Source organism: Dermacentor albipictus, chromosome 9, assembly GCF_038994185.2.
Source record: "Dermacentor albipictus isolate Rhodes 1998 colony chromosome 9, USDA_Dalb.pri_finalv2, whole genome shotgun sequence".
Classification (NCBI taxonomy): domain Eukaryota; kingdom Metazoa; phylum Arthropoda; class Arachnida; order Ixodida; family Ixodidae; genus Dermacentor; species Dermacentor albipictus.
This window is the reverse complement of record NC_091829.1, coordinates 61,448,911-61,475,738: the sequence shown is the minus strand read 5'-3', so window position 1 is coordinate 61,475,738 and position 26,828 is coordinate 61,448,911. Positions and strand designations below refer to the sequence as shown.

General features: G+C 45.0%; 1 protein-coding gene across 1 annotated transcript; it reads left to right on the top strand.

The window, feature by feature from the left end:
• Positions 1–1,341: 1,341 nt before the first annotated feature.
• LOC139050007 (zinc finger protein 211-like) lies at positions 1,342–20,589 on the top strand. The gene is made up of 6 exons (XM_070526076.1): positions 1,342–1,648; positions 3,072–3,142; positions 4,896–5,031; positions 13,906–13,982; positions 16,361–16,487; positions 18,417–20,589. The coding sequence occupies exons 1-6, from the start codon at positions 1,527–1,529 to the stop codon at positions 19,048–19,050; spliced, it is 1,167 nt and encodes a 388-aa protein (XP_070382177.1). The 5' UTR covers positions 1,342–1,526; the 3' UTR covers positions 19,051–20,589.
• The last annotated feature ends 6,239 nt before the right edge of the window (positions 20,590–26,828 follow it).

Genomic DNA, 26,828 nt, shown 5'->3' with positions numbered 1-26,828 from the left:
TAACTCCAAGTGGCCCGCAGTGTACCGAACCTGGCATCTGCTCTCCATTCGCATGTTATGAAATGCCTTAACAAAGATTCGGTGCATCTACTTGTCAGGCGTCCAGTAGCAGCGATAGAACACCAATCACAAGCCACGTAGCCTTCTCTGCTGCAGCCTGGCGCGAAGCAACTTCATATATTTCGAGGAAAAAAACGAAGAAAAGGTGCTTAGTCTAGAGGCCATCGTTAGTAACTCGATGGTCTGAATGCACTCAAGCTGTCGATAGTCACCACTTGTTTACGTGTTAACGATGTCAAACGCGCCCGCTGGCCACGCAAGGAGGGAGGAACTAGAGCTCGTTAACACCAACATCGAGATCGCACGACCGCCCTACTCTCGACCGCAGCGCCCCCTCGCAGACCGGGGACAGACTGCGTCCGCTTTGAGAGATAGAGTTCTTGAAATGAAATTGTTTAGACTGTATATATTTTCCCGAATTGTTTCACGTGCACGAATTTACCCCTGGAAGACGTAGCACTTAAAATAAAGAAGAAAAAAGTAAAGATTACAGTCAATTTAGCATACGGCAAAGAGGATGAAAGCGAATGCCTGCGCGCTCGCAAGAGATTCATTAAATTACTTGAACACTATCTTTCGAATGCACTGTCACTTTCTATTATTACTTGCTTTCTCTTAACTCGTCTTTAGCTTTTGCTTTTCTTCGGATGCCTAGGCATCGCCACTCTTTCTGCGTGGTTAAAGGCACGCTAGAACGGACGTGGAGATATATGAATAGCATTAGGAGACATACGCTGGTTCGCTGAATGATTTGTTAGCGCTTTAATCGACGAATGTAGATGCATGGGCTTCTATATATTCTTTTAGCACAGAATGAGAGGGACACGGAAAGGCAAATTAGGCATACAGACAGCGCTAACTATCCACCACAGATGCGTTTCCAGTTCATGCAGACGTAATGATACTCCTCAAAACGTCATAAGACACGTACGTGTACGTTGCTCGCCAGGCATGAACAAAACCGGTAAACCACACGTACACGGTTTTGTGGCCACATTGCTTATTTAGAAGGGTGTCCGTTAAACGCGAAGAAATGTGATCGAACTCATTCTGTTATTATTGATAAAGAAATACTGACGCATGCGCTTGAATTTTGATACCATAACGCCGGACGGTCAAATTTTCGACCCATCAGAATATAAGGGTTGCCCTTAAAAAAGACATTTCATGTCAACGGTTTTTCACTGGGAGAGGGGGTTAAACGGTTGTGATCATTTGCTGGGAAGGCAGCGCGAGGGATTAGAATGCCTCTTGTACCGTTAAAATATGAGTATTTTGTCGCCGAGGTAGTGGCGCCACTCTATCGCTTCTTTTTTCAAATGAGCTCTACGGTTGCCTTCTAGTTTTCAAAGAGCCAATCGTTTCATTTTTTCCCTTTCCTCATCGGCACTGTTGCGCATGCGCTATGATTCCGCGTGCTTCTGTCACAAAACAGACGCTAGTGCTGCAGAGGCGCCGAAACAGCCATGGCTGAAAAAAGCAACAACGGAAACACGCCTCCTGCGTTTACCTTCGACGGCGAAGCAACTCCGAGCACAAGCCAGGAATTCTTCGAGGGCGCTTCATGCACTTCCGACTGTAGCACTATGTGAGTCTTGCCGCTTGTAACAATTCTCGATTAATATTGTTCCCCGTACGTATAACCCGGAACGCAGGCGTTGACAGCTATAGATTTGTTCCTACTTCAAAGCAGGCCTTTGACAGACAACTTCAGACAGCGTAGTACGTGGGCGACATTTTTACCTTTTTTTTGTGCGTTGATGCACGGTGATGCGAAAATATTTTCACGGAAAGCACAGCTGCGGCTGTTTATCGTTAAGGTCCAAAGTAATGTCACTGCGGGTTGCAAATGCTTCTATCAAAGAACATGTTTGTCGCTCCTCATTCCGCAATGCCGGCACTTTTTTGGTGCCATGGTAAATAAGTCGCAAATTAGAATGATTTGCGGTATACAACTGCAGATGCCCGTCCCTTCATTCACGTTTCTTTTCTGAGGCTTATGCCTGCAATTTCGCCTTGTTCATGCCCCTGAAACATAAATAAATTTTTCGGAAAGCCAGCTGCACGTGTCATACCTGAGTGAGTGAGTGAGAGAATAAACTTTTATTGGGTCCAGGAAAACGCTAATGAACGCACACCTGGCTAATCCCATGACAGGACTGACAAATCTAGTCTGCTGGCCGCATCGCGGGCACGCTGGACAGCCAGGATGTGGTCCCCAAAAACAGGACTTCGCAGGAGCGCGTCATGCGTGTTATATTTCAAGCAAGCTCTCAACAACACATTTTCGTACATATGCTTAACTTGAACTGATGAGTCCTTCTCTTCTCAAGTCTTCAAAATGAGTCTTCCCTAAGAGGCAATTGTCGGTTCACTATTATTCTTTAGAAGCCATGATGCTCGCAATTTTAATTATTTTTACGATATATTCCTCATGGCACGGATCCATAATTCGTCGTTCATTTAAATTCCCGTGAAAATCCTAATACCACCAGGGCGATTGCTAATCCAATCCGGCGTGGAAGGAGCATCTCATTTTATTACACCTCTGCTTTGAAACAAAGCGTGCAAGAAGTTCACGCAGCCTCTTCTTTTGAGCCTCACCCTATTTTATAGAACAATTGGATAAAAAGATTTCCGGTGCGCCTATTCGGAAATTATCATTGCGATTCTCCTGCACGAGTCGACGCCACGACAGTTAGAAAACTGAACACATATACTCAACTAAAAAGCACTAATCAGAAACGCCGTAAGTGAACAAAAGCTCAAGTTCTACACTAAAGTAAACAAAACTTGACTTGCATGTATGTACAAGTCAATTGTGCTTTTATGTGCACAATTGACTTGTGCACAAGTCACAAGTGTACACAAGTGCACAAGTGTACAAGTCAATTGTGCTTTTTCAATTGTGCATGTATGCACAAATTGTGCTTTTACAAAAGTTTCATCAGATATTTCCCGCGTTACCTGGAAGCAATGAGTGCGATACTAATACATATGTCCAATTCTAGGACTTCTGACGACTTCTTCGAAGACTTGTGGAACGCGTTCAAGAGCCTCAGCTATTCCGAGGACGTTACGGGTACGTACGGCATGGCTTTCGACCATCGATGCCGCTTGCGAAGACGCTTAACATCCCACAACGGAAAGAACATTTGCATAGGCCACGACAGCGGTGCATATACTGCAGAAGAGGACAGACTTTACGAGCGTCAGCGTGTCGGTGTCCGTATCAACAGCCCCAACGCGAATTAACACGATAGCTGATATGAAAGTTGGTGCGTGAAAACCATATAGCGTGATAGCCATAGTTGGACAACACAACTGACAAGGACATAGTTTGCAAATTTGTAGCTCTGCCCCCCACAAAAAAATGGATATCACAGCTCCGTAATACGGCATGTGCTAGAGCACCTGAGGCGGGCAGTATTGATTCATGAATTACCATCTTAGAAAAATTTTAAGTGTTAACGAGATTTTTCAAGAAGTCCTACCTACAATATAGTATATTTCAGAGCGCCCCATATTATATCGTTTGGACTACCTTAGATATATTATTATGTTTTCAAAACTGTGTTATCCTTTTTATTGCTCCATTAGATTTGAAAGTTTGGTATTGTTCATGTTTCAGAAATTCGTCCATAGTGAAAAAATTTTATAAAAACATTCACAGCCAACACAAAACTTCGTTTGCTCCAGTCACTCCATTTGTACTTTCTTCTAAGTGCAACAGACCTCAGCATATTTAGAGCAATTCTTACCGCACATTTCTCATGTATTTAGCCAGAATACCCCGAGCTCAACTTTAGATTTCTGCTCTACTAAGCAGCTTTCCTATAGCGAGAACGCGGCCTTTATCATTAAGGAAAGTTCACTTTGTGGAAAACCTAGCTTACGGAATTATGCACATTTTTCATCGGCACCTTAGTAAAGCCTCAAACATGCTTATTGCTGGAAATGTAGAGCCAAGATATCACTCCGATTACAGTCGCAACAAAATTTGCAGGACGCTTTAGCTTCGAGTTTAGGAGTGCAACGCGATACCATTCAAAGATACCTGCCTGCTTCTGGCGCTTCCCGGTAACTGCAGCTTGTGTTGTTTACCGGGAAACGCTGGCGGCAAACGCTATGCACGAAGCGAGCTTTCTCGTAGAAACGCCGCTTATTACGTGGGCCGCGGATTCTCGGTGGCGAGCGCCATCGGGATGCTTTTGCATAGAAATGGGCACGCCGCTCTATGAGTGGTAGAAACCCTGGTAAATGGGTTTGTGTTTGAGTTCCGACATAAAGGATGTTTTCTCGTATATTCAAGTCGCAATCTGATGCTATCATGTCTGTAGTTATGTTCAGTCGTGCTTTACTATGTTTCTGACGCATTTTACTTGAATTCATTTATTTCAGTAACGCATTCGCGCTACACGGAAGGCCTGCGTGGTTCGGTATGCATGATTCGGAGTGATTTTTTGCTCACAACACGGTCAACGCCTGCCCCTAACGCCGACACCGGATTATCTGCAACACCATGCGCGTAGAGCTATCGCGTTAAAAATGCGTAATCTCGTGTTCAGCATGGAGCAATGTTGTGTTGTCTCCTGGTGTACTAACTACAGCACATATTTTGGGGGAAATTCTGCACTGCATGAATTCCGTCACACACGTCTCTTTTGTCGTGTATTGAAGGCATATTTCCAAAAAGAGCACCGCATACGGAAGCACTGAAGTCAGGTTACCCTATCACTAAACCTCAACTAAATCTGTGTTTTTTTTTCAGCACTGAATGACGCTCGTTGAATGACCCTTGAACAGGGACAAGCTAACACCTGTTACTCTCTCAGGCCATACACATGCCACTGAAAGCGGAATCAGTAGTTCCCCACCTATGGTGTCCAGCAGCAGCATCAATCAGGCACAGCCCAGTACAAGCCGCGCTGGCATGGAGGAGACATTGCCCATTCCGGAAAACATCGCTAGGTGAGCGTACGTTTGAAAAAATTTGCTTGCACAAAGCAAATCACAGATGGCGCGTAATGGTGCCCGTGGTACAACTATGCCTCCACTGTCCAACTTTTGGTACGGAGATGAGCTCTGATATATGAAACACGCACCATATCAACCGTTATTCTAAGCACACGGTATGGTGGAGGTGGTGCTAGCATGCTTGTCGTGCTCAGCACTCCTTGCAGCTTTGTGAAATGCGTACGTACTACACTCTAAGCCGAAAACGGGGAAAAGGGGACTAACGGCAGCCGTTGGACCTTTGGATCAACGGTTAATCCACCGTGCGTGCCGTGTGCAGAGGCGAAGTGTCGTGCGCAAATTTGTGGGACTAAATGTTCGTCCTTGCAAGGTAACGGTCGACGGTGGGGATCAACGGCACAATTTAGTCCTCTGACTTTAGTCCCTTTAGAGAGGGGAGCTCCGTGTCCCTCTCCTCCCTGCCTGGACGGGGTGGCAGCGGGTCATAAAACACTGTCGCTCTGCTGTCATCCCGCCCACACGAAGGTCAACAGGCTTTCGCCATTGGCTAACATTTTGGCGGGAATCGGGCCCTGCTTGCGTGCACTCCGGGTAAGCGCGCGCAAGTCGGGTCCCGGGGAGACCACATCGGGGCGTCTGAAGGTACGTACGTGTTTTTCTCTGCCGGCGGCGGCCCCCTTTGTCCGCCGCCGGCCGATGGCTACTTCGGCTCGTCGGGGTCCCGGCGGGCGCGCGCGCACTCTTCCGTCGTCTCGATATCCTGAGGCAGCGTCTGGCGATCATGCCCCCGTCTGTTCGTCTGTCATTTCTTTCTCGGCTTTTGTTCTCGATTGCCGCAAGGCGTTCATGCGCCGTCTGGGCCGGCAACCGGATACAAGAGGCCGAGACGAGGCATACGGTCGGTTTCTGAGGGAGCTCGCGCGTCCCTTTTCGCCTCTAGGCATTCCAGAACGAAGGCGACGGCCCGTGTTCTGCTCGGGCTACGTGACCCTTTGAAGAAAAAGCCAACCTATTCGAACGCACTAGGCCGGAGTCACAAACAAGAAAAAAAACTGCAACATGTGCTGTGAACAAAGAGTACCGAGCGCCGTTGAGTCCCCTGCCCGGACCCATATGGGTGACAACACCCGATAGAAAACAAAATAAATAAATAAAATGACACGTGCAAACGATTTGCCTGCTTCGCATGGAGGGTTTGTCGAGAACAACGAGAGGGAGAGTGCGGCACCGTCGTAGACATCGCAAATCGGCAGTGCGTGTCGTCCGCTAGCAAAGTGTCGTCTGTTAGGAAAACAAGTTGTGGGGCTCGCGCGACGGCCGCGCGCCGCATTTGGTACGAAATTGCTGTTCTGTCAACAGGCTTTGACGCTGAAATGTCGCACTCACGTACGGTCTGCTCCCAAGAGAATGCACCGCAACGCAACACGGCAGCCCGTTTTAAAGAAGACGAAAGGAGCCTGCCGACGACACTCCTGAACGGCTACAAGCATATTGTGGAATGCAAGAAAACTTACGTCGCGTCGTTGACCAAGAAGAATCAGACATGGAAAGAAATAGCAAAACATTTGAATGCCAACCACGGGATTACGCGGCGCGATCACCTGCAACTGAAAAAATGCTGGACCAACCTGAAGCAAAAGCGGAAAGAGGAAGCTGCGGAAGAACAGGGAAAGCGCCACAAAACTGGTAAGCGGACATGTTCTGCATGACTGACTTATTTGGGCTACTTTTTGTTATGTGTAGTCACAGGAGATAAGAAAATACGCTCGCAATCAATCTTTCCGCGACTGCGGGAAGCGCACCAGTACCAGCGCGGGTGCTTCGCGATGAGCAGAGTCACCTTTCCTACTGCGCGGCACACTGTTGACTGAGGAATGCGGACCGGACCTCCGGTGACTGTTTGAAACGTGCCAGCGCCGTAAAACATCACAGCCATCAGCAACTGCAGCATAGGAGGCACACAGTCGGTCCTCTATTGTCCCAGCTTACCCGGATAGGCAACGTAGCGAGAAGTCGCACGGCGTTCTTCGTGAATCTGTAGCGACCGAGGAATTGTTCGTCGTCGTACAGCTCCATCGAATTCCCTCGGTCACGTAGGGTGGGTCGCGGAATTTTCGGCAAGGGCTGCGCCTCTGAAAATGCTGTATCCATGGCGTAGCAAGCAAACTCGAAAGCAGCTAACCTCCGCGCGACGTCCGTTCGGGAGGCTGCCATGTTGGAATAACACACGAAGTCAGTTTCAAGCTAGCCCGGGAGCAGACTTCAAACTTGAGCGGACTTCGACGCAGCCAAGTCGTTCCCAAGTCGTCCGCAAGATCAAGCACGATTTACGACGCGCGGCGAAGCTGTCTTGAGACTGCCAGAAGTCAAGTTCGAGCCAAGTTAGATCTCTGCATTCGGGGGTTATCGAGTGCTTCTAACTTATATTTGACTGTGACTGCTCCTGACTTAATTTCATTTTCATGATTTTACTCTGGCTATGACACGTTCCATCTGCTGTATACTTTGGAGTTGTTTTATTTTGTTTGAACTGCTGCATATTTCCAGTCAATTTTTTTATCTTCTGTATCTATATGTCATTACTGTATACCAAGGACTTGGCATTTGTATGCTAGTATTCCTTTATTTGTTTTGTTAATTGTGGCTCAAGATGATGGTGGCAATATGTAATCAAAAATAAACATGGGTTACTTGAGTTCGATCATTGTTTTTGCTTGAAAAGCTATGGCAACCTGGAATCATTGGAAAAGTGATTTCGGACTAACTGGGAAGGACTAAAAGTTGCTCCTGCAGTTACTCCCTGTGGACTAACCTTAACAGACTAACCGTTGATTCTCTAGGGACTAACTGGGAGGGTCTAAAAGTTGCCCTCACTTTTAGTCTGCAGTAGTTGCTCCCCCAGTTAGGCCGCTGCATTTGCTCCCGCAGTTAGTCCAAAATTGGTTCAAAATCTGTGGCAGGTCATTTAGTCCCCCAAGAGACTAACAGCCATACCCGTTTTAGTCCTTTTTGGCTTAGAGTGTACGGCATATTCGTTTACAAAGATAGTAAAGAGAAAAGGGTCCGTCTAAAGACAAAATTCAATTATGGGGTTTTACGTGACAAAACCACTTCCTTATTTTGAGGCACGTCATAGTGGCCGGCTGCAGAAATTTCTACCTCCTGGGGTTCTTTATCGGGCACCTAAATCTCAGTAAACGGGTGTTTTCGCATTTCAGCCTCATCTAAATGCAACCGCAGAGGCCTGAATTCGATCCGGCGATTGTGGTAAGCAGCCCGACGCTACAGCCGCTGAGCAACCACGACGGGTGTCTAAAGCAATCGAGCAATGCAGTGACGGGCCATGTTGCTCAAGTGACGTTCATTTCAGAGTGCAGGGATAATTCTTACTTTTGATGATTCGACTATATGCCACACGCTCAAATATTGTACCACTTTGCTATGACTTTCGCTTACCAAGGTAACCTATGAGCCTGGAGGCATAATGACTGCATGACGCTAACGCAATGATGATGGAATAAGAATGAATGTCGTTACGAGGTCGCTGGATAAATCGCGGCCATGACGGCCGCATTTCGATGGGGGCGAAATGAAAACACACCTGTGCACTTCAATTTAGGTGGACGTTAAAGAAACCAAGGTGGTCAAAATTTGCGGAGTCCCCCACTACGGCGTACCTCATAATTAGATCATGCTTTTGGCCCGTACCACCTGAAAACTTAATTTAAAATTTGAGGGAAGATATTGATATAATGATAAAGCCGTACAATGACAACAGCATGACGACAATGACAGGCGCATTTTTAAGTCGTGAATGATTGTATAATAAGGATGACCTGACGACGACTGTAAGGCAGCCACATGAAACAGCGATAATGACGACGACCGCACAGCCAAGGCGGCACGATGACTGTACCGTATGACAACGAATGCATGATAGCGTCTGTTGGACGATGACGCAATGACAACGATGGCATGACGACGGCCTAATCCCGGCACAATGACGACAGCGTAACTGCCGCAATATAACCAACAAAAATGACGTCGATGCTTCGGCGAGGGTGGTATCAGGACGACGGCATGAGCACAATGCGATTACGACACTCTAGTGATGAATATGGCGGCGGCGGTGAATCGCGCCCCCACGTCACCCACGCGCTGCCTCTCGCGATCTCCCACTTAGCGAGGCAGTCGCGCCCCAATTGGCTCCGTTTGCAACCTGCCGCACGAGAGACTGTCCGCACCAGCCAATACATCGCGAAATGAAAACACGTCTAGAGCTGCGCTCAAATAAGGTGCTAGGAAGTATCATAATAGTCGGTGCAATTTTTTGTAAGATAAATGAAGAGTTTAGGTTTGTATGTGTTGTTCTACCCCGGACAAGTAACCAGAGCTTTTTGTCGCAATAAAGTCGACATTGATCGTGAGAAGAATTCTGCCTAAATGTTGATTTATATGTTTCTTCAGGTAAAATTTTGGTATTCTTTATGAAAATATTTGCTTAATGTCATCGATTTATTTTTTGTGGTTCATTTACCTCCTTTTACTTAACTACATATTGCGACATAGATGCCACATAAACCAGTAGAGTTAATGAGCAAAACGAGAACAAGGTGAAAGCAGGAGCCTACGTTTCGACAAGTGGACTTGTCTACTCCCGCCTTCCCCGTGTTTTGCAGTAAAGAAAGACTTACAAGGTAACATCACGTGAGTTGAATCGCTGCACATATTTGGCTGTGTGGCGTCAACAAAAGTAGCAGAATAAATGCGAATACACAAACCTTATTCCGAAACGGCGCCAGAAGCCCACACAGACAAAAGAAACAACGGGACGGCGCGCTCCCTCTCAAGGGCACATATTCAATTATGTTACTATATAAGCTCACCCTACAGTTCCTATTGTTCATATACAAAAGTATCACATATAGAAGGTAGAAGTAATAGCTAGAAATGTTCATTATTTTAATGAAGAAACGCAAGTATGTTCCACCAAAACAAAAGAAATAAAGAAATATAGAGGTTATCTATGTTGCAGTGACGCAGATTGCAACAAGTGTTGAAATGTATATTTGAAGAATGAGACTAAAGAAGCAGAAACATACCTTGTCGGCATATTTCATCTACAGTGTGTTTAAACATGAACGTATTTAACTTATTACTGCATGCGGTGTATGATGCAATAGATTATGCGCACGTCGGTTATTTCGTGTGCTGTGCGGCAGCGGTAAATTGTACGCATGTGTCTGTGTTAACCAACTTGCTACAAAGATATCAGAGACAATAAAGTACGGTAACTTAAACATAAGCTCGGTGGAGGAAAAGCCACAGTAAGGTTTAAGACGATCGCTTGTTGTATGGCCTGTTGCCTATGGGCGACCAATGTATAATAAAAAGGAAGGAAACTGCTGGGCAAGCTGACCTTTTTCCCGCTTGGAGTAGTTTTGCCAATGTATTGTTTTTAAGGTTTCTTTTACCAATGAAATTTAAATTACAGGGCTCCGAATCGTTTAAAAAAAAAGCAAATTTTCGCGACCTTACACTACCATGATCATGAAGTCGAAAGGCGCAATATGCTGCGGTACCCTTTACCATTTGTGAACATTTGCAGTAGTACGTCGCACTTCAGCAATGCTCACGCTATGCAGTCTACCCGTCATCGGACATGTTTAATGCGGAAAGCCTTAGATCTGTTTCAAGGTCGGCTTGTGATTGCACAGAAAATCGCAGTGCTTGTGCGACTGCTCGTTTTTTCGTCGTCATCTTCTTTCACATCGCTGCCACATCGACGCTGCTAATCATGCCAAAGAAGACACAGTTAATTATTGCAGAGTTAATTAGGGCACTCGAACTCACCACTTTAGATAGGAGTCGAACCCACGACATTTTGTGTTAATTAGCGTGAGTGTGACTAAGGCACCGTTAATGAAGGTAGCTTAAATTAGGGTTCTCGAACACACGACATTTAGTTGGAAAACGAAGCAATAAGAAGCAACAATGAATTCGAATGAAAATGTCGAGTGATATAATCTCTCTTGAGCGCGCAGGCTTTCACCTCCACCATCTATGACATATGCTACAGTAATTACTTACCCTTAAAAATTACCCTTAAGGGTAATTCCTCTATGAGGTGCGAAGTGGGCAGCAGCGTATTTTCTTTAACGACAACAGTACTCCACGTGCTAGGCGTGAAACGTAATATGCCACTTTGGAGCACCCACACAAAACTGTCCCCAATGTGTGGGGACTGACTGAGCTACGGGTACGCACTGCGCATAAGCGTTAATTACCGAATAATTGCGCCAAGAGCGAAGCAGTTGTAGTTCTGTGTTGCTAGGGGTTAGCGAAGACAGCTCTGCAGCTTGCGGGCAACAGAACAAACCGAGCGCAATGCACTCATGGGGTGATAAGAACTACCTGTTTCATTTCAACTGAGCCACAGAGTGCCACAGCAGTCAGCAGAGCTGTATCGTCTGGCAATCGTAAGCTAGTGGGGCGTAACTTAGCTTGTATACCTCCTGCAATTCCGCGATTGCTTACACGAGCAACAAGCTCTTACCAGCAACATGTGCACTAGTTTTAGAGGACCATGAATAAAAAGTTCCGATATCATCCGATAATTCTACATTTTTGTTTTTGTTGATGTAAGTGAGGGAGAGTTCGGGTAGATCATTCGGCGGAAAGATAGCATGGTTTATCGGGGCGCCCCCGCTGGCGTTCAAGAATTTGCAGTCGCGTCAAGCTCATGGTGGACTCAAACGCCTCGTTTATTTCCAACCGAGGGTTATCATTTTAATCCAAATCCCGAGGCGACAAATTTTTTATTATTTTCCGCTCTTTCTTGGCACTGAGTGCGCATGGGCGGGGATTCAACATTGCATTCGTGAACACACGCCAGTTACACGGCATCGAAACATCAGGCATGGATGATGAAACAGGCTACGGACGACAGACGTAGTACGACGTGTTACGACGTAGTGCGATGGACGAGGTAACCTCAAGTACTACCTGAGACGATACCCCGTGCGCTTCATCTACTTTGGGTGCCTCCACAACGTGAGTTTTACCAATTGTTAATTCTTCATTCAATACAGTTACCCTTGGACACGGCCCACATAATAGGCTTATATATCTGTACATTAGTTCCAACCTAAAACGGGTCCTTTTGACAGCCAACTTCAGCTTTTCAACCGGAGGTTATCTTAGATCTAGACGCGTTGATGCACCAGCAGTGCGAAGATATTGCGATGTTCAGCGCAAAGTTAGCTGTTTAGAGCTCGGGATAAGATTTCTCAGCAATTCAAGCGAACGTACTTAAAGAAGAAAACATTTTTCGATTATGTACAATTATCGCCACTGTATACCCGCCACGGGATGCTGTAGCTCGAAGTGCCGGATCCAGTCCCAGGTGCGACCGCCGAATTTCGATGAAAGGACACTGCTAGAAAGGCGGTGTTTGCATTTATGTGATCGTCACAGAAGTTACGGTGGTGGAAATTGATGGTCAGTCCACTTCTGTGTTATGCGTTTTATCAACTCGTCGCTCTTGCACCAAAAACCTCGGAATTAGTTTTAACCGCAGTGAAGACTTGGTGCGCTGAGCCGTAAGTGTTTTCTAGACAACTCGGCAGAGTCCACAACAATACTGTTATTTATCAATTAAAAAAACTGCGAACAATTGAGTACTGCCCACTCAAAGCTTTTTTTTTTTCAAAACATAATCCCTGTTGATGAAATGCCACAAGTTCGTTTAAAACGATTGCTCTTCCATTTCCATGTGGTGGTTAAGGGCAACAACTATGCATTACAGAGATAACACTTTTCCCGCTTGGAGTTGTTTGGCTGATGAAGGAATTTGTTTCAATTTTTAATGTTTTGACGAATGAAGTTTAAATTACACTGTTTTAAATCGTTTTCTTTTTCAAAGAGCAAACTGGGGTGACCTTGTTCCGCAATGATAAATCTGTGGAATGCCGTGGTATTCAACGGAACATTTTACCACTTGTGAACAAATGCAAAAGCACGTCGCATTTCAGCTGCTTTCATGCTGACCATTGTATCGTTATTAGTATATTTTGCATGCCGTTCTCCCAATAAACTTTATTCTTCTAAGAATTCTGAGATCATCTCCGGTGAGTGACATAGAAGCAAACTTTTCATCGCTTAAAAACACGCATTTTTAAGCACCATTCTATTCCATCATCATTCATTCCAATCCTATTTTTTTTTCCTAAGTGTTCAAATTCTTACTTGGCTAAGAGACAGAAATATGCTTGTATTCTTCAGAACAAGTCATTTGAGCCCATACCTTAAAATAATTCAAATAATACGACCTATTACTCATAGCTGCCGGATCCGTGAGTCATCATTGCAATCGGCGTGAAAACGCCACATTCACCACGGCGATGCAGGTAGGAATGGGAATTTTTCAAATAATTGTGCAGGTTTGCGTCATAATTGCAGAAGCCATCTGCGCAGTGTCGTTGTTATAATTCAACCTATTTTATTGATGCAAAGAATATGTTCAATGCATTAACATTTTATTCCGAAATTATTGTTGGGATTCTGTCAATGTGGCAGGGGAGCAAACTACATAGGACCCTTTGTAACTACTCCAACAGTTAAACTGACAGTGTTCGTGCAAGCGAAGGTGCTGTTTCGACTATGATGGATGAGTGTTCTGCACAGTATAGTGCCCCGACTGTGCTTTTCGTCCTATGACAGCCAGCATAGTCTTTGATGAGAACGAACTATTGCAAGTAGCCCGATTACAAAACACGACTTTACTTCTTGTGAACATTGTTTTGATAGAACATCAAATGAACAATTTTTGTAACAGCTAGTAATTGTCTAATACCTTAATTATTGCAGCATTTCTGATGACGCCTGGAAGTACCAGTGGAGCACACAGCCCACGCCGATAACCGACGGGACTTACAACGTCGATGGTACGTAGGCGATGGTCCTCTGCCACCAGTGGAACTTGCGAAGGCAGTTCACAGCAAACATAGGAGATAGCCCCTATGGTTGCCGGGGCAACGGTACATTTATTGTGTATGAGGATGCACTTTACCAGCACCGTCAAGACGGTTTCCACATGAGCCAGTTTATAACTGTGCTTAGTGAGAAATTTGCGGTTATCTGAATATATGCAAATTGATACATAACTTATGCAGTAGAAGCTTTTGAATGAATAGATTCTTGTATCGGTTGTCAGCTAAAGGACGCTCCTAGATGATAAGGGCAGAAGCCGAGACTGTGCATTCCACACAGCGAATAATTCACTCGTAAATGGAATGATGACTTGACCATTGGTCTACGATTTTATTCGCCAAGCAGCATCGCAGTCGGTTCGTCCTCCTAACATCCTGATAATGTTTCCCTCAAACCGATTAAGCTGGTTGACAAAGCAAGTGCTTTGATGCGAATACAGATTAAGACGTGCTATTAGGGTGGCGCTTCAGATGTCTTTACGGAAGGGTCGTAACGGTACTGCCATGTTTCTTGCCCAGTGCGATAATTGCTCACATGTAGCAGGTTATTATAAGCCAACGTATCCCGCTGTGGCCGACTGCTGAAGCCACATCATACAATTTGGGGCAGCCCGAAATATTTTCCAATTAAACCGTTGGTCAGTTCATAACAAGCTAGGCAAGTCAGAGCCACGACATAAACAACGTTGACAATAAATGAAAATGTAAGGCAAGGATTCACAAAATTGTTTGCTTGTTGTTTGCGCTCTGTTGCCTCAAGCCTTTACCAAATAACCCAACTACACTCTTCTGAAACTTTATTCGTGTTGACAGAGTAAGAGTCTTAACACCCAACGATTTCCAATGGGTATGCCACTACTTCAAAAGTGTAACGCTTTGTGAAGAAAATCTGCGCCATGCTGAAACACCGGCTTTTCAAACTGAATGTTCTTTTTTGTAAGGCGATTAGCATTCCTTGCATATATGAAGCATCATTCGTTCTGCCAGTATCTACGCAGCCACATTCTCAGGCCTGACGAATGTTGCGGCTTTAATGGTGCAACTGATAAAATTGACGATACCAGACAATGAAGATTAGTCTCTTAAATTACGCTTATGCAATCGCAATAGTTCCTCCAAAGTCAAAGATGGTAAAACTCAAATCTTTATTTCTGGTAGTTAGAAATCCGCTTTTAAACGTTTCTGTGACGTTCGAAGGCGCAGAGACTCAGGCTTATGGGCGTAACAATTCCATAAACATACTTAGCTAACTTCCTTCCACCCCCTTCAAGTTCTAAATAAAGGTCTATTCTACAATGCGGCGTGTCCCTGGAGTTTTATTGCTGATTGCAGTAGCGTCGATGGTCTTCCTGGGGAAGTCTCTCCTTTCATTTCTTTTTCCTACTGTCGCATTTTCGTTTCAGTTTCACGCGATTTCGCCGCAGTTGTAGATAACATATGCGCCTGCCTATAATCCTTGCAGCGCTATCCCTGCAGTCCCCACTTTAACGCGCTTTGACTCTTTCCGTTGCCTAGTTCAGTGGGATTGCCCCGTGAATTAACACTTCCTCATTTCTTTCCAAGCTGATCTGGTGTCTGCTATATGATTTTCAGAATGGGCATTGAGCAATCTTTTTGATAATTGTCCTACAGTCTGTTGATTGCCTACAGAGGAACATTGGCGAGGACACCCGTTTTGGCGTTCCTTATGAGCTGTTAAACATGCAGTGCTTTCAACCGATGCTTAGGAACTTGAGCTACCGGAGCCACCAAATAGGTTCGGGATAATGAGTTTCTTAGAGGCGAGTACATCGTTAGATGGCGCACCTATCTGTCAAGAAGTTTATTAACTTAAGGGCAAACTTCAAACAAAAATTTTAAATCCCTCGGTAGAAATGCCGACTCTCACTTTGTCGTTGCCTGCGTCTGACTATGTCTGCTGCTCGTAATAGATGAACAATAAGCAAGAACTTCGTGAGGCATCTAATGTGCTTGTTACTGTATAATATAGGAAATATATTGGGCCAGCGGTTCCATGCACGAAAACTGACATGTCGTTTTTCACTTTGGGCACTGTCGTGGTAATGCTCGTGCTTTCAGAGAAAACGTGATAATCTTCAGAAAAATCCAATAGCGCGTAATCTTGATCGTGCTCGGCTTCCTCATCGCCACGAAGTTCTTGCATTTCAAGAATGTTGCAGAAACAAAAGGCACCGTTTACAGACGCACAACTGTAAAGTTTCCCTACCACTAAATGTTTCTTGCCTTCCACAATGAGCATGATATATCCATTTCCCATAAATTGGCCTACAATAACTGCGAATGAAAACTTTTAGAATACTTTTGTCATACAGGTGTCACTGACAATGGGTGCACAAGTTACCAGCACCTGAGGACCATCAGCAGCATCGATAACGCAAGCCCCAGCACAAGCCTCGCTTGCCTGGAGGAAGCATCAGCCAATTCTGAAGACTACGCCACGTAAGTTCGCATTTAGAGAAGTTCCCTTGCAAAGCAACTCAAAGACGACAAGAATGGCTACCGATGTAACAATATGCCTCTATTCGGTGTGTTCTCCATGGGAGGGCTAGCTCTGATGGCTGAAACAGGTACTGCATAGGCTGTTTTGAGCGTGCGGCCGACACAGCCTGCCTTGACATACTTCATGGTTGCAATAGCGCCACCGCACCCGCACAGAGTTACAAAGAGGGAACACCACAGGGCACTGTGCGCACCCCATGCCGCAAACCCGAAACTACACAAGCTCACCAGATTTCCCATCCTGCTAACAGGCTGCAATGTGCGGTACACTTGCAAGTTTGTAACCTGCTTGCTCACTCCCAATAATGGAATATGTGAAGATATTGAGGGGCAGATACTCATTTAAGGCTCGTAAAATGAAACAAGGTTATGTCCAAGTTTACCGAGGCAATACAGCAAAGGTACGACGCAGTAAGCAGAGTCTTCGAAGTTATTCTGAAGTCGACCACTATAGCATGCCTTATATTCAGATCACTGTTTCAGTACGTAAAAACCCAGATTTTAGGTTTTATATCGTCGCGTGTTTTCACAGAGTACTGGTGACGTTTGACGAGTGCTGACGCTTGAAAAACAGCGGCGGTGGAATGAAGCTAGCGAGCGGGCGCGGTTAGCACACGCACTTCTTACTTCTTTTCCTTCTCGTCTCTTTTTTGCACTGTCCACACTATTGCAAGTGACATTTGAAATATTTTTACCTCCACGGAAATGTTCTAAAGGCCGCAAAAAGAAAAGTATTAGGTAGCACTTTGTTAAGCTATTGCCGAGCCGCAGGTATTAAGCCTGCCGTACTTGTCGATGAGATGGAGTTCTCATTTTGCACGATACGTAATTTTGACATGAGAAACGTTAGGCGGAGTGCACATGTGCGTCTTATACCGATAAGAGGGCAAGTTGAAGTGCTTGTGTAACCAAGTCGCCGCATCTTGCCCAGCCCAGATGGCCCCGCTTTCATCCCAATTAGTACTTTCTTTCTTTCTGTCCGGTGAGAGAGCAAGAAACAAACGGTAAAAGTGACGTCAATGTGCTTTGCTCGATTTCGCCAGTGCAGGAGCAAGTAAGACCTGTCAGTACAAATCAGAACCCTCTTTGCTCACTCTCGAAAACAGTCTACGTTTAATACCATTGTCTTCCCTAGGCGAGTTGACTAGGGAATCTGAAGGCTGTCCAGCAGCAAATCACCTTTGTCGTCTCCGTGGCGGTACCACGCCCCTGCTCGCCTACTGTGCCATACGTTTATTCTCACAGTGGATCGTTATGTCTTGCAAGAAGGCTGATCCCTCCGATCCCATACCTTAATGCACTACCACGGGTGTAGCAAGCTTTCGCCTTCACATGTTAGAGAAGTGTATCATTCTGCACTACTTTTTTTACTCTTCCTTAAATAAAGGCGTCCTGAAAACGCGGACGCATTTTAGCAGTTGCAAAACAGTAATTTCCGATGCCGAATGCCTCACTTGCAGGGGCACATTTCAGGAGTTATCCCTGAATGCTCCTTTTGAGCGTGTTGAAGACGCACGTGCATTTTGAATGTCTACACCAGCTTAGTTTCATGCCAGGTATTTCCGCTCACCTGCACTTGCTTTATGTAGGTTATGCATGATGCAATATTAAAGCATGGATTTGTATTGCATGCTACTCGAACGAAGAATGTTCTCATCTTGAAGTTTAGCAACACCAACAATCAAATGCACCAGTGTTCAATTTCTGCCAGTCTATAGACCAGAATGCAGATAACAGATAAAATGCCGCAAGTTAGCAATTAGGTTCAGCAAGTAGCTGAACAATTTTTTTTGTCAACCTGTGTGTTGGCTAACTTTTTTTTCCTCCCGTAAGTAGAATCGGCCATTTTGAGCTCCTTTGTACGTCTAGTTGCAGGAATGCTACTGGAACCGGAGGAAGAGAACAGCAAGAGTTGGGCGGTGTCTGTGGCAATGTTCCCAGCGGAAGGAGTGCATTACACGGGTATCCCATGGAACACACGGGTGACACAGCCAATATCCACAAAGCCTCTGATGAATCATCTCTGAAGCAGTCGAAGCTCGCAGAACATTGCAGCAAGCGTTCTCGCGAAAACCACAAATGCGAAAGCTGTGGTAAACAGTTCTACCGGGCTGATCATCTTGTTCGACATTACCGCACACACACAGACGAGAGACCATACAAATGCGGAATATGTGATAAAATGTTTCGGCGTTCTTGTAATCTAGATGTCCATAAGCGCATCCATGCAGGCGAGAGACCCTACAAATGCGAAATATGTGATAAATCATTCTCGCAACGATCGAATCTTCGTAAACACCAGCTCACTCACTCGGACGAGAGACCCCATGTGTGCCTTATATGTACTAGAGCATTCAAAGCAAAAGAAAGTCTCAAGCGTCATCTCACCTTGAATTGTAGATACGGAGCTTTGGTTTGCGATATGTGTAATCTATCTTTTCCGGACAACTCAGGACTAAGTCATCACCGCCAAAGCATGCACGGGGATAAAACACCGCATTAGTGCACGCATTGTGGATTCCGTTTTGCAGAGAAAGCAACCGTCGATGAATATCTGTGTCACAGTAATAGCTGCTACCTATGTGGAAATTCATTTGAAGACTAAGCTCAACTGATCACACACCTCGCTACGCATAGGGCTGAGCAGCCGTAATATTCCGAGTGGTACGCAAGTTAGGTCAATCGCCCACGGTTTTCGCATAATAACGCGAGAAGGACACCGTACAGAGAAACCACGCTGACGTTCCTTCACAGGCGTGAGCAACTAACTAACTAAACCATGTGCAGAGACCGGCTTCTTTTGACATTTGAAACGGCTCAGCAAAACACTGCTTTTTAGAAATTACGAGACAAGACGTCGTCGCCGCAATTTTATCCTTCTCCAACGTCGAAGTACACAGCAGGTCCTGGTCAGCGCTCACTGTTTGAAAAACTGTGTTGTTCGCTAGCGTAGCTTAAGGAAGCTCATTTTAAGACAAAGCTTGATGGGCTACGAGTGCGTATTTTTGTGTAATTAGAAGCTTGAAGTGTCCGCGCATGATTCTTGACACCTCGTTTAGATAGAGAAGTGCTTTGTGGAACCGTTATTTACAGCGTGCTAGAAAACTATTTTCGTTTACAATCCTATTGGTGTTTCTGTTGTTTGAATAGAAGAAAACATCTATCATTAGGAACCATTTAAAAAGTAGGGCTGTTTTTTTTGTTAACTCAAAAGCAATCTCTGCCATTATTTCAGGTTCTTCAGCCATGTTGCCTTCAGCAGAAAATACTTATAGTGGCTTTTACGGAATTATACTGCCGCAGAGTATGCATAGGAACATTTATTTCCTGCAATATTTTTCAATGCATTGAATACTTTCGTTCTCTTTGACTCTTGTATGCTTACTGAAATATTTGTTCACTAGCATAAATTACGCTGTTGACAGTAGCGAGACTTTTAAACTCAGATGATTTGGAGCTTCCCTATATGATATGCTCTCGATGTACAAAATCTTTATATATTGTTTTATTTTCGTAGAACCTTTGTCAGTCTTAAGCTGCAGTTTTTATTCACTCGGAAGTTGCATGTTTTGACTCGGCCTGCTCTTCATTTAAAGCTGTAAAATCTTAGTCTGATGTGACAAACGCCTCCGTGCGAGCAATGACATGTCAAGTAAGATGCAGGTATGCATATTGACAAGCGTACATGTATATCTCTTCACTTTCGACCCGTTTGAACAGCTAACAAATCTTAAGTTAGTGCTCAGTGCATGACGGGCCTTCATGTATCAGAACATTTTCGAACTTTCTCGTCGAATATTTTTGATGTTCTTTTGTAAAGAAATTGTAAGCGCGACGACAATAGAGATGTTTATTCCTAAAGGCGTGCGAGCGCCAGCGATGACGCTGCAATCTTCGACAGATCACGTGGGAATTGCCGACGCTTATTAGGCACAAACCACGTTTTGGATGGTCAGCCCATGTGCCCGGCACTATCTTTCTGCACGAGAATGATCTGTTTTGTTAGTTCTGTTAGGGCAAATAAAAAGTATATCTCGACTCAGTTCTTGCTGCTGTTGATTGCCGTTAGGACAACGTGACATCTCGTAGAGGTGCTTTGTTGTGACGGTATACACCCTGCAAGTGCAATTCACACCCGTAACCAGGAATTTACCCCCCCCCCCCACCCCTCAAGGGTACCCTATAGACGCAACACTAATTTCAAGGACATTCCTGAACATGCCCAGTTAAGAACAAAGACGAAGCCTACATCGGGTCCCGGTGGCGGCCCTAGGTGCTCTACATGGAAACATATTTATTTATTTATTTATTTATTTATTTCAAAGTACCGTACAGGCCCCAAGGGGAGCATTGAGTAAGGGGGACGTCATTGAACAAATGACAAGAGAAAACATATATATGAGCGCTAAAAAATGTGAGCTAAAAATGTTTGTAATGATCACATGCTTCCAAACAGTGTTAAAAAAACGCTAAATCAATACAAAGCGTTATCGGAAAAGGAATGAAAAGGGCAATTCACTCTAACATAAAAGGCAATGTAACACTTGCGCGAAATAACGTACATTGCGCGAGTACATAAAGCAAACAAAATTGAAACCACAATAACAAGAAAGTCACGTATTATATCCACTCTAATACTACTGCATCTAATTACACAATGTAGCTTCGAGTTTCCCCTGCGCCTCAAGCAGCGTAGTTTATTGTCTAGAATGTGCCAATTGTGACGTACAATACATTAGACTGGAATATGAGACTGAGCAAACAATTGATACAAGACTCCACGGCCATAGCGCAGATACAAAACAAAATTTATTTGAAGCAGTAGCCAACCACTTGAATGAACATGGCCATACATTCGATGAATCCAGAATCTATATATTACAAACTAATTTCCATTCAACTTCCTATAGTAAATATGCCGAATCATCCCTCACAAGTTTTAATGCCTACCCTGGACAGGAATAAATTCGGCACGTCGCAGCTTAGAATCGCCAAAAGCTGTAACTTACCCCAGAAATTCTTATCATCAAATCGATAAAACTCGTCATGTCACCATCTAAGCTCCATTATTAATGTCAACTAATTGTCCACTTCCATTTCTTCCTTGCTTCTCCCATTACAATCAATTTCATATTATATTCTGCCTCAATTCGCAGATATCAACCATTCGATCTTTTTTCCCATGTGCACCTGCCCCCTCCCGATTTTTCTGCGGTGACTCTTCAATTTGTTCCTCCGTTTTTTCTTTTTTTTTCAGTTTCGCTTTCTTTTCTTTTCTTTATAATTTTTTGTAGACTCGCCGACACATTCCAATGTTCCAGACACCAGAATACCTTTTTTGACACGTCGACCACACAGGGTCATACCATTTATGTATAGCGCCGTGACAACGCCTAAACCGAAGTAGTGAAGCTAATCCTATGAATAACCAAGCCGGTATGCCTTGCAAATGCCGCGTCCGTTGCCGCCAGAATCTGTGTCGCCATCTTAACACTTTCAAAATTGCCCACCGCACTGCTGCGATATCGTGACAGATCGTGCCTGCAGTGTGGTTCCTGACGCAACAAAAACAGACATGATTGCCGCCATGAAATAATGAATAAATGAAAAGCTTTATTTAGTGAGCTTTTTCAGCGCATGCGCCCGGTGGAAGTAACTAAGGACTGTCTGAGCCATAAGCGTGTTCAAATCGCGTGTTGATGCTCCCTATGCTGTATTCCTAATGCAGCATCGGAAAGCGGCTGCCAAGAAAAACGGCGCGCCACAGCCAGCACGATTTCAACGAATAGCTTCAAACGACCAACGTCTCATCTTCGCTCGATTTGTTCTCAGAAATAATTCTTGTTATATGTGGTGGCAATGCTTTTATACCGCCATTATTTTCATTCTGCAATGAATGCGCGAGCAAATCATGCCTCTCCGACTTTTGACTCAAAGAGCGGCGAGAAAAGTGGCCTTGAGTGCGCACACGACGAGATCACCAAGGTTTGTGTAAATGGGTTGGCGAAGATTCTATAGAAGCCCAGATGTCAAGAAAATGGCGGCTCATTGCAACCGTCGCCATCTACGTATCGGGAGGAGGGGGCATCTAACCACAAGCAAAACACGAAAAGTAAAACGTGACGTCACAACCGAAAATGGCAGTGACGTCAATATGTGATGCTCCTTGGAGCGAATGTTTGAATTCCTTTAGTGTCTGGTATTTCGACCGCTACGCCAGCCGTTATCTTCCTTGTGAGGCTGAGGCGAGCTTCGAATTCGCCTCAGCTGAAGCGCCAGCGTATCATTTAACTATGGGAGTTGCGTATGTCTTAATGTGAACATAATTAGGCTTTTATTGGCGGCGATTGCTCCAGTCGGTTCCTTAGGAATGTGAGCAAATAGTAAACAAATTCCAACGTCACAGAGGTTTCAAAAGCAACTTCACTTTCATTCCTGTAGAATAATGCAACCATTATAATTGACCAGTCAAAACATACTTCAATTAGTGAAAAGTATTATGGCCAGCACACAGTACAGTACAGCAAAAATATTTGAAACGGAATATTTACTGGTATGACAGTACTGTGATGAAAAAATTTTCAACTGTTCTCACATCTGTTTTCTAGTTGCAGTGTATGTCCCTCGCCCCCTCCCCCCCACCTCCTCACCTTCGCACTTCAATCGTGCACTACTAACTGATATCTCTGGCGATAGGTTATGGCACGCTTTTCGTTCCAAGCTTCGCGACTTATTTGTATCGATATTGAGAGCACAGCGAAAACTGGCTCGGCTGCTGACTCGGCTCGTTTCTGCTTCCGTCTCCTTCATCCTGTGGCATCATATTCGGAACGTGATAAAGCGCTTACGCTTGGTACGCTGTATCACATATTTGAATAAATGTTGCATGACACAAATCTACAAGGTTTGGAGCACACATCAGCGTATCTTATATAACGACTACGGTGATAGTCGCGGTCAGAATGAGACGCAGTTTACGAATGTGGTGGCATCTTCGGCCCGGACGCTAGGCTGTGCCCACTGCGCGATGCCTCACTGGGCTACGGCTAAGCACGACGGATGAGCGTTCGTCACCAAAGAAGCGCGGGAACTCCGAAGGAACTGCAGTCCCTTATTGATATGGGGTGGCGAGGCCACGACCGGAATTAGGGGATAGCAGAACGAAGGAAACATCCCTCGTCGGGCCTAAAGAACTATTTGCTTCACTTGAATAGAGCCACAGAGTCAGCAGAATGGTCGCATCTGATAATCGTACACTTGTTAGGGCTAATTTAACTGGTATACCTATCATACACTATCACGGGTCCTTACAGAAGCAACAATTTCTCCCCTGCCAGCTGGGCGCTTCACATTGACAAGTGCATCGTAAAAAGTAATATCGTCACACAGACGCTTCTTCATTTTGGAACTGAGGGTTAGCTCGTTTACATGATTTGGCGGAAAGATAGCAAGGGTAACCGGGGTGCCTCTGTTATCATTCAAATATTTGCACTTTAGCGTCAAGCTAGCGGCGCAATCTATCGTCTCGTTTTAACAAGAAATGCGATGTCATTTTATCCTAAAACTCGAAGTGCCGATAGCGTTATTTGTTCGCGTTTGTTCAGGGCGCTCAGTGCGCATGCGCGGTACCATAAGCCGATTTTTCTTATGGGTAAGCATGTCCCCTGGCCTGAATCTGGGCCAAATGCGTGTCTGCGCCTGGAAGTGGAGCAGTATAGAAATCTGTAGGTGTGCTTTCCAGCCGCCTCTTGTACCCCCGCGCATTATATTCTGTAAAGGTAGAACTTATTCTTGAACACGAGTTAGTTGACATTTGACGAAACTATTGCGCAATTAGGACTTCCGTGATGTGCGGTCCTTTACCTTCAAAGCGAATTTTCGTTTTTTTCTTAGACTTTTACACTGTGCTGTTGTTGCTGTTTGTCACGCTGCGGCGGGCGGTAGTTCAGAGCGTGCATATACATGGCAGGAGCGTGGTAGGTAGTAAAGGCGATGCGAGAAATTCGTTTGCGTTGCACAAGCTGCGTCAGTGTCATAGCTTGATGGCTTTCGCCTTGGTTTAATGCGGTGCGCGTTTTTGTGCTCCGATGAGGATTACATCCGTGCGGTATAAAGGAGCAACAGTGTTGCGAAAATAAACAGCTGAAGCTAGCCAATGCTTCTTTCTTTGCCTTTTCTCTTCTTATTCAGTATATCACGGTTTTCCTGCCAGACGTAGGACCGCTATCGCCAAGCGTCAGATAGTGCCCGAGGGGACGATGAAACGTCGCGGAATCACTTAACGCTTGAAACATACCCTCTAGACATCCACTCTCGACTGATAGTAGTCTTTCTCATGGACAGATTTTACACAACGGCGTTAGGCCTGGCTGTACTTGACTTGACGTAATGCTACAGTACTGTTTCTTGGCAAAATGCCTCACACCAAAAATCTTTTCCACCCAACCGAGTTCGAGGAACAAACGCGTAAGCACTCCAAGGCCGCTTGCAGTCGTCATGCGGCTCAGACACCTCAGACCCGTCTCACCGTACTAGAACGAACATTAATTACTGAACATAAACGTTAGGTCACCCGAACGAGCAAGCAACGTTACTTCAATAAATAGAAATATTTTACCTATAAACAACCACCGTGTATTTCCCGCTGCACGTGTCACCAGCTGGCACAACGTTAGCGCGGTCACCATTATCGCTCCGGAAAGTAATATGGGTAGTGGCTGCCGGAATTTTTTATTTCTGGTACGAGAGACCCTGCCCTCAATTTGCGTCGTGATCCACGAGGTACTGCTGCGTGAATTGCAAAAATGCCGCGCAAGGAATGGTCGTTTCCCACGTGTCTGCGTCACCACATTATTCTATGAGAGAATTTTAATCTCGCCACATCACCACCGGGACAATCCTGAACGGAATTGCAAAATCTTGATGTCTGAACCATGTAGACAGGACCACATTTATCAGCGGGTATCTTGCGGCACAAGTTTAATGCTTGACAGAGGCAGCTGCCGTAGAAAGGAAAATATGAAAGTAAGTGCATGCCTATCGCCGAGAAGACAAGGAAGCTGTTGTGGCAACTAAAGCTGAGAGAGCATCGAAGTTGACTACACGCCGGAATTCTGTACATTGGCCTCAAGAAGTGGATCTACAATCACATTTAGTGAGCATTCTTCAATGCGGCCGTTTTGCGGTAAGAACAAAACGATTGCCTCAGCAAATGCCCTCTTTGGTGAGGCAGCTTTCGGAGTTTGCTCAGAGGACGAGCTTACTCGGGTCGTATAGCTAGGTGCTCTATATTCACGTTGATTCATCGTAAGAAAGCTATAACAACAAAATTCACCTGTAGTAAACGTTGTCCTTCCAGTAATCTTCGTTGTTACTGCGTGAACGACGGCTTTCACCTCCTTGTAAAGTGAGGGGCCTTTCCAGGAAGAGCTTACCTTTTGAGACAAAGCATGCATTTCTGAGGTGCACAAGTGCAAATTAAATTTTATTTTATTTTCAACTTGTGTGTCTCAGGAATGGGCGCTTCATTTAGATTTAAGTTGTGTGGCTACATTTACGATGTGGAAAATCAAAGCATACGCCCTCCGATCAGCTGTAACTGCTAAGATGTATTTGGTGCCGCGCACGCGTGTACCCTTCGCGGGCCATATAGGGTATCTTCGCGAACGATTCTTTTTCTGTGGCAGCAAATCTTTATCGGAAACATTTAAAAGCGGTTAAAAATAAGTAAAGTAAAACAAAATCATGCCCATCCTGTACACATGTGGCCATTGTGTAAGGACATGTGTGCACATGGAGTAGTATAAGACTCCAATTACAGACTGGGATACATAGCGCAAAAAATCACACAGGGACAAGCAGGAAAACAGGACGAGCGCTCGTCCTGTGTTCCTGCTTGTCCCTGTGTCATATTTTGCGCTATGTATCCCAGTGTGTATGTATCCCACCAACACGCCCAAACTTCTTCCCTGCTAAACTCCAATTACAGGTCAAAGGCTACTGTTTTTTTTTCTTGGTTCATCCATGTACGCGCGGCGTAATGGTAACTGCACCGCACATGCATGCGAAGCGACGTGAAGCACGCACCTTTTCGGTAACACAGCAGCAGCCACAATCAGCAACGAAGTCCGGGATGGTTCGCCTCAGAAGCTTCAGTTTAAAAACAAGAATACCACAATTGCAGGGCCTCACGCTTTCTTTCGATGCGTGTGATTGCCTACTGGGGCTGTGCTTCGAGTTATACTACCGCTCCCGGACATGAGATGCGTTTGTCCGGTTTCT

Bases quoted from the DNA above. Each gene is read 5' to 3' on its own strand.
- LOC139050007 (XM_070526076.1), top strand. From the start codon at position 1,527: ATGGCTGAAAAAAGCAACAACGGAAACACGCCTCCTGCGTTTACCTTC. The intron at 3,143-4,895 runs GTACGTACGGCA...TTACTCTCTCAG, and splicing joins CTATTCCGAGGACGTTACGG to GCCATACACATGCCACTGAA. The intron at 13,983-16,360 runs GTACGTAGGCGA...TTTGTCATACAG, and splicing joins CGGGACTTACAACGTCGATG to GTGTCACTGACAATGGGTGC.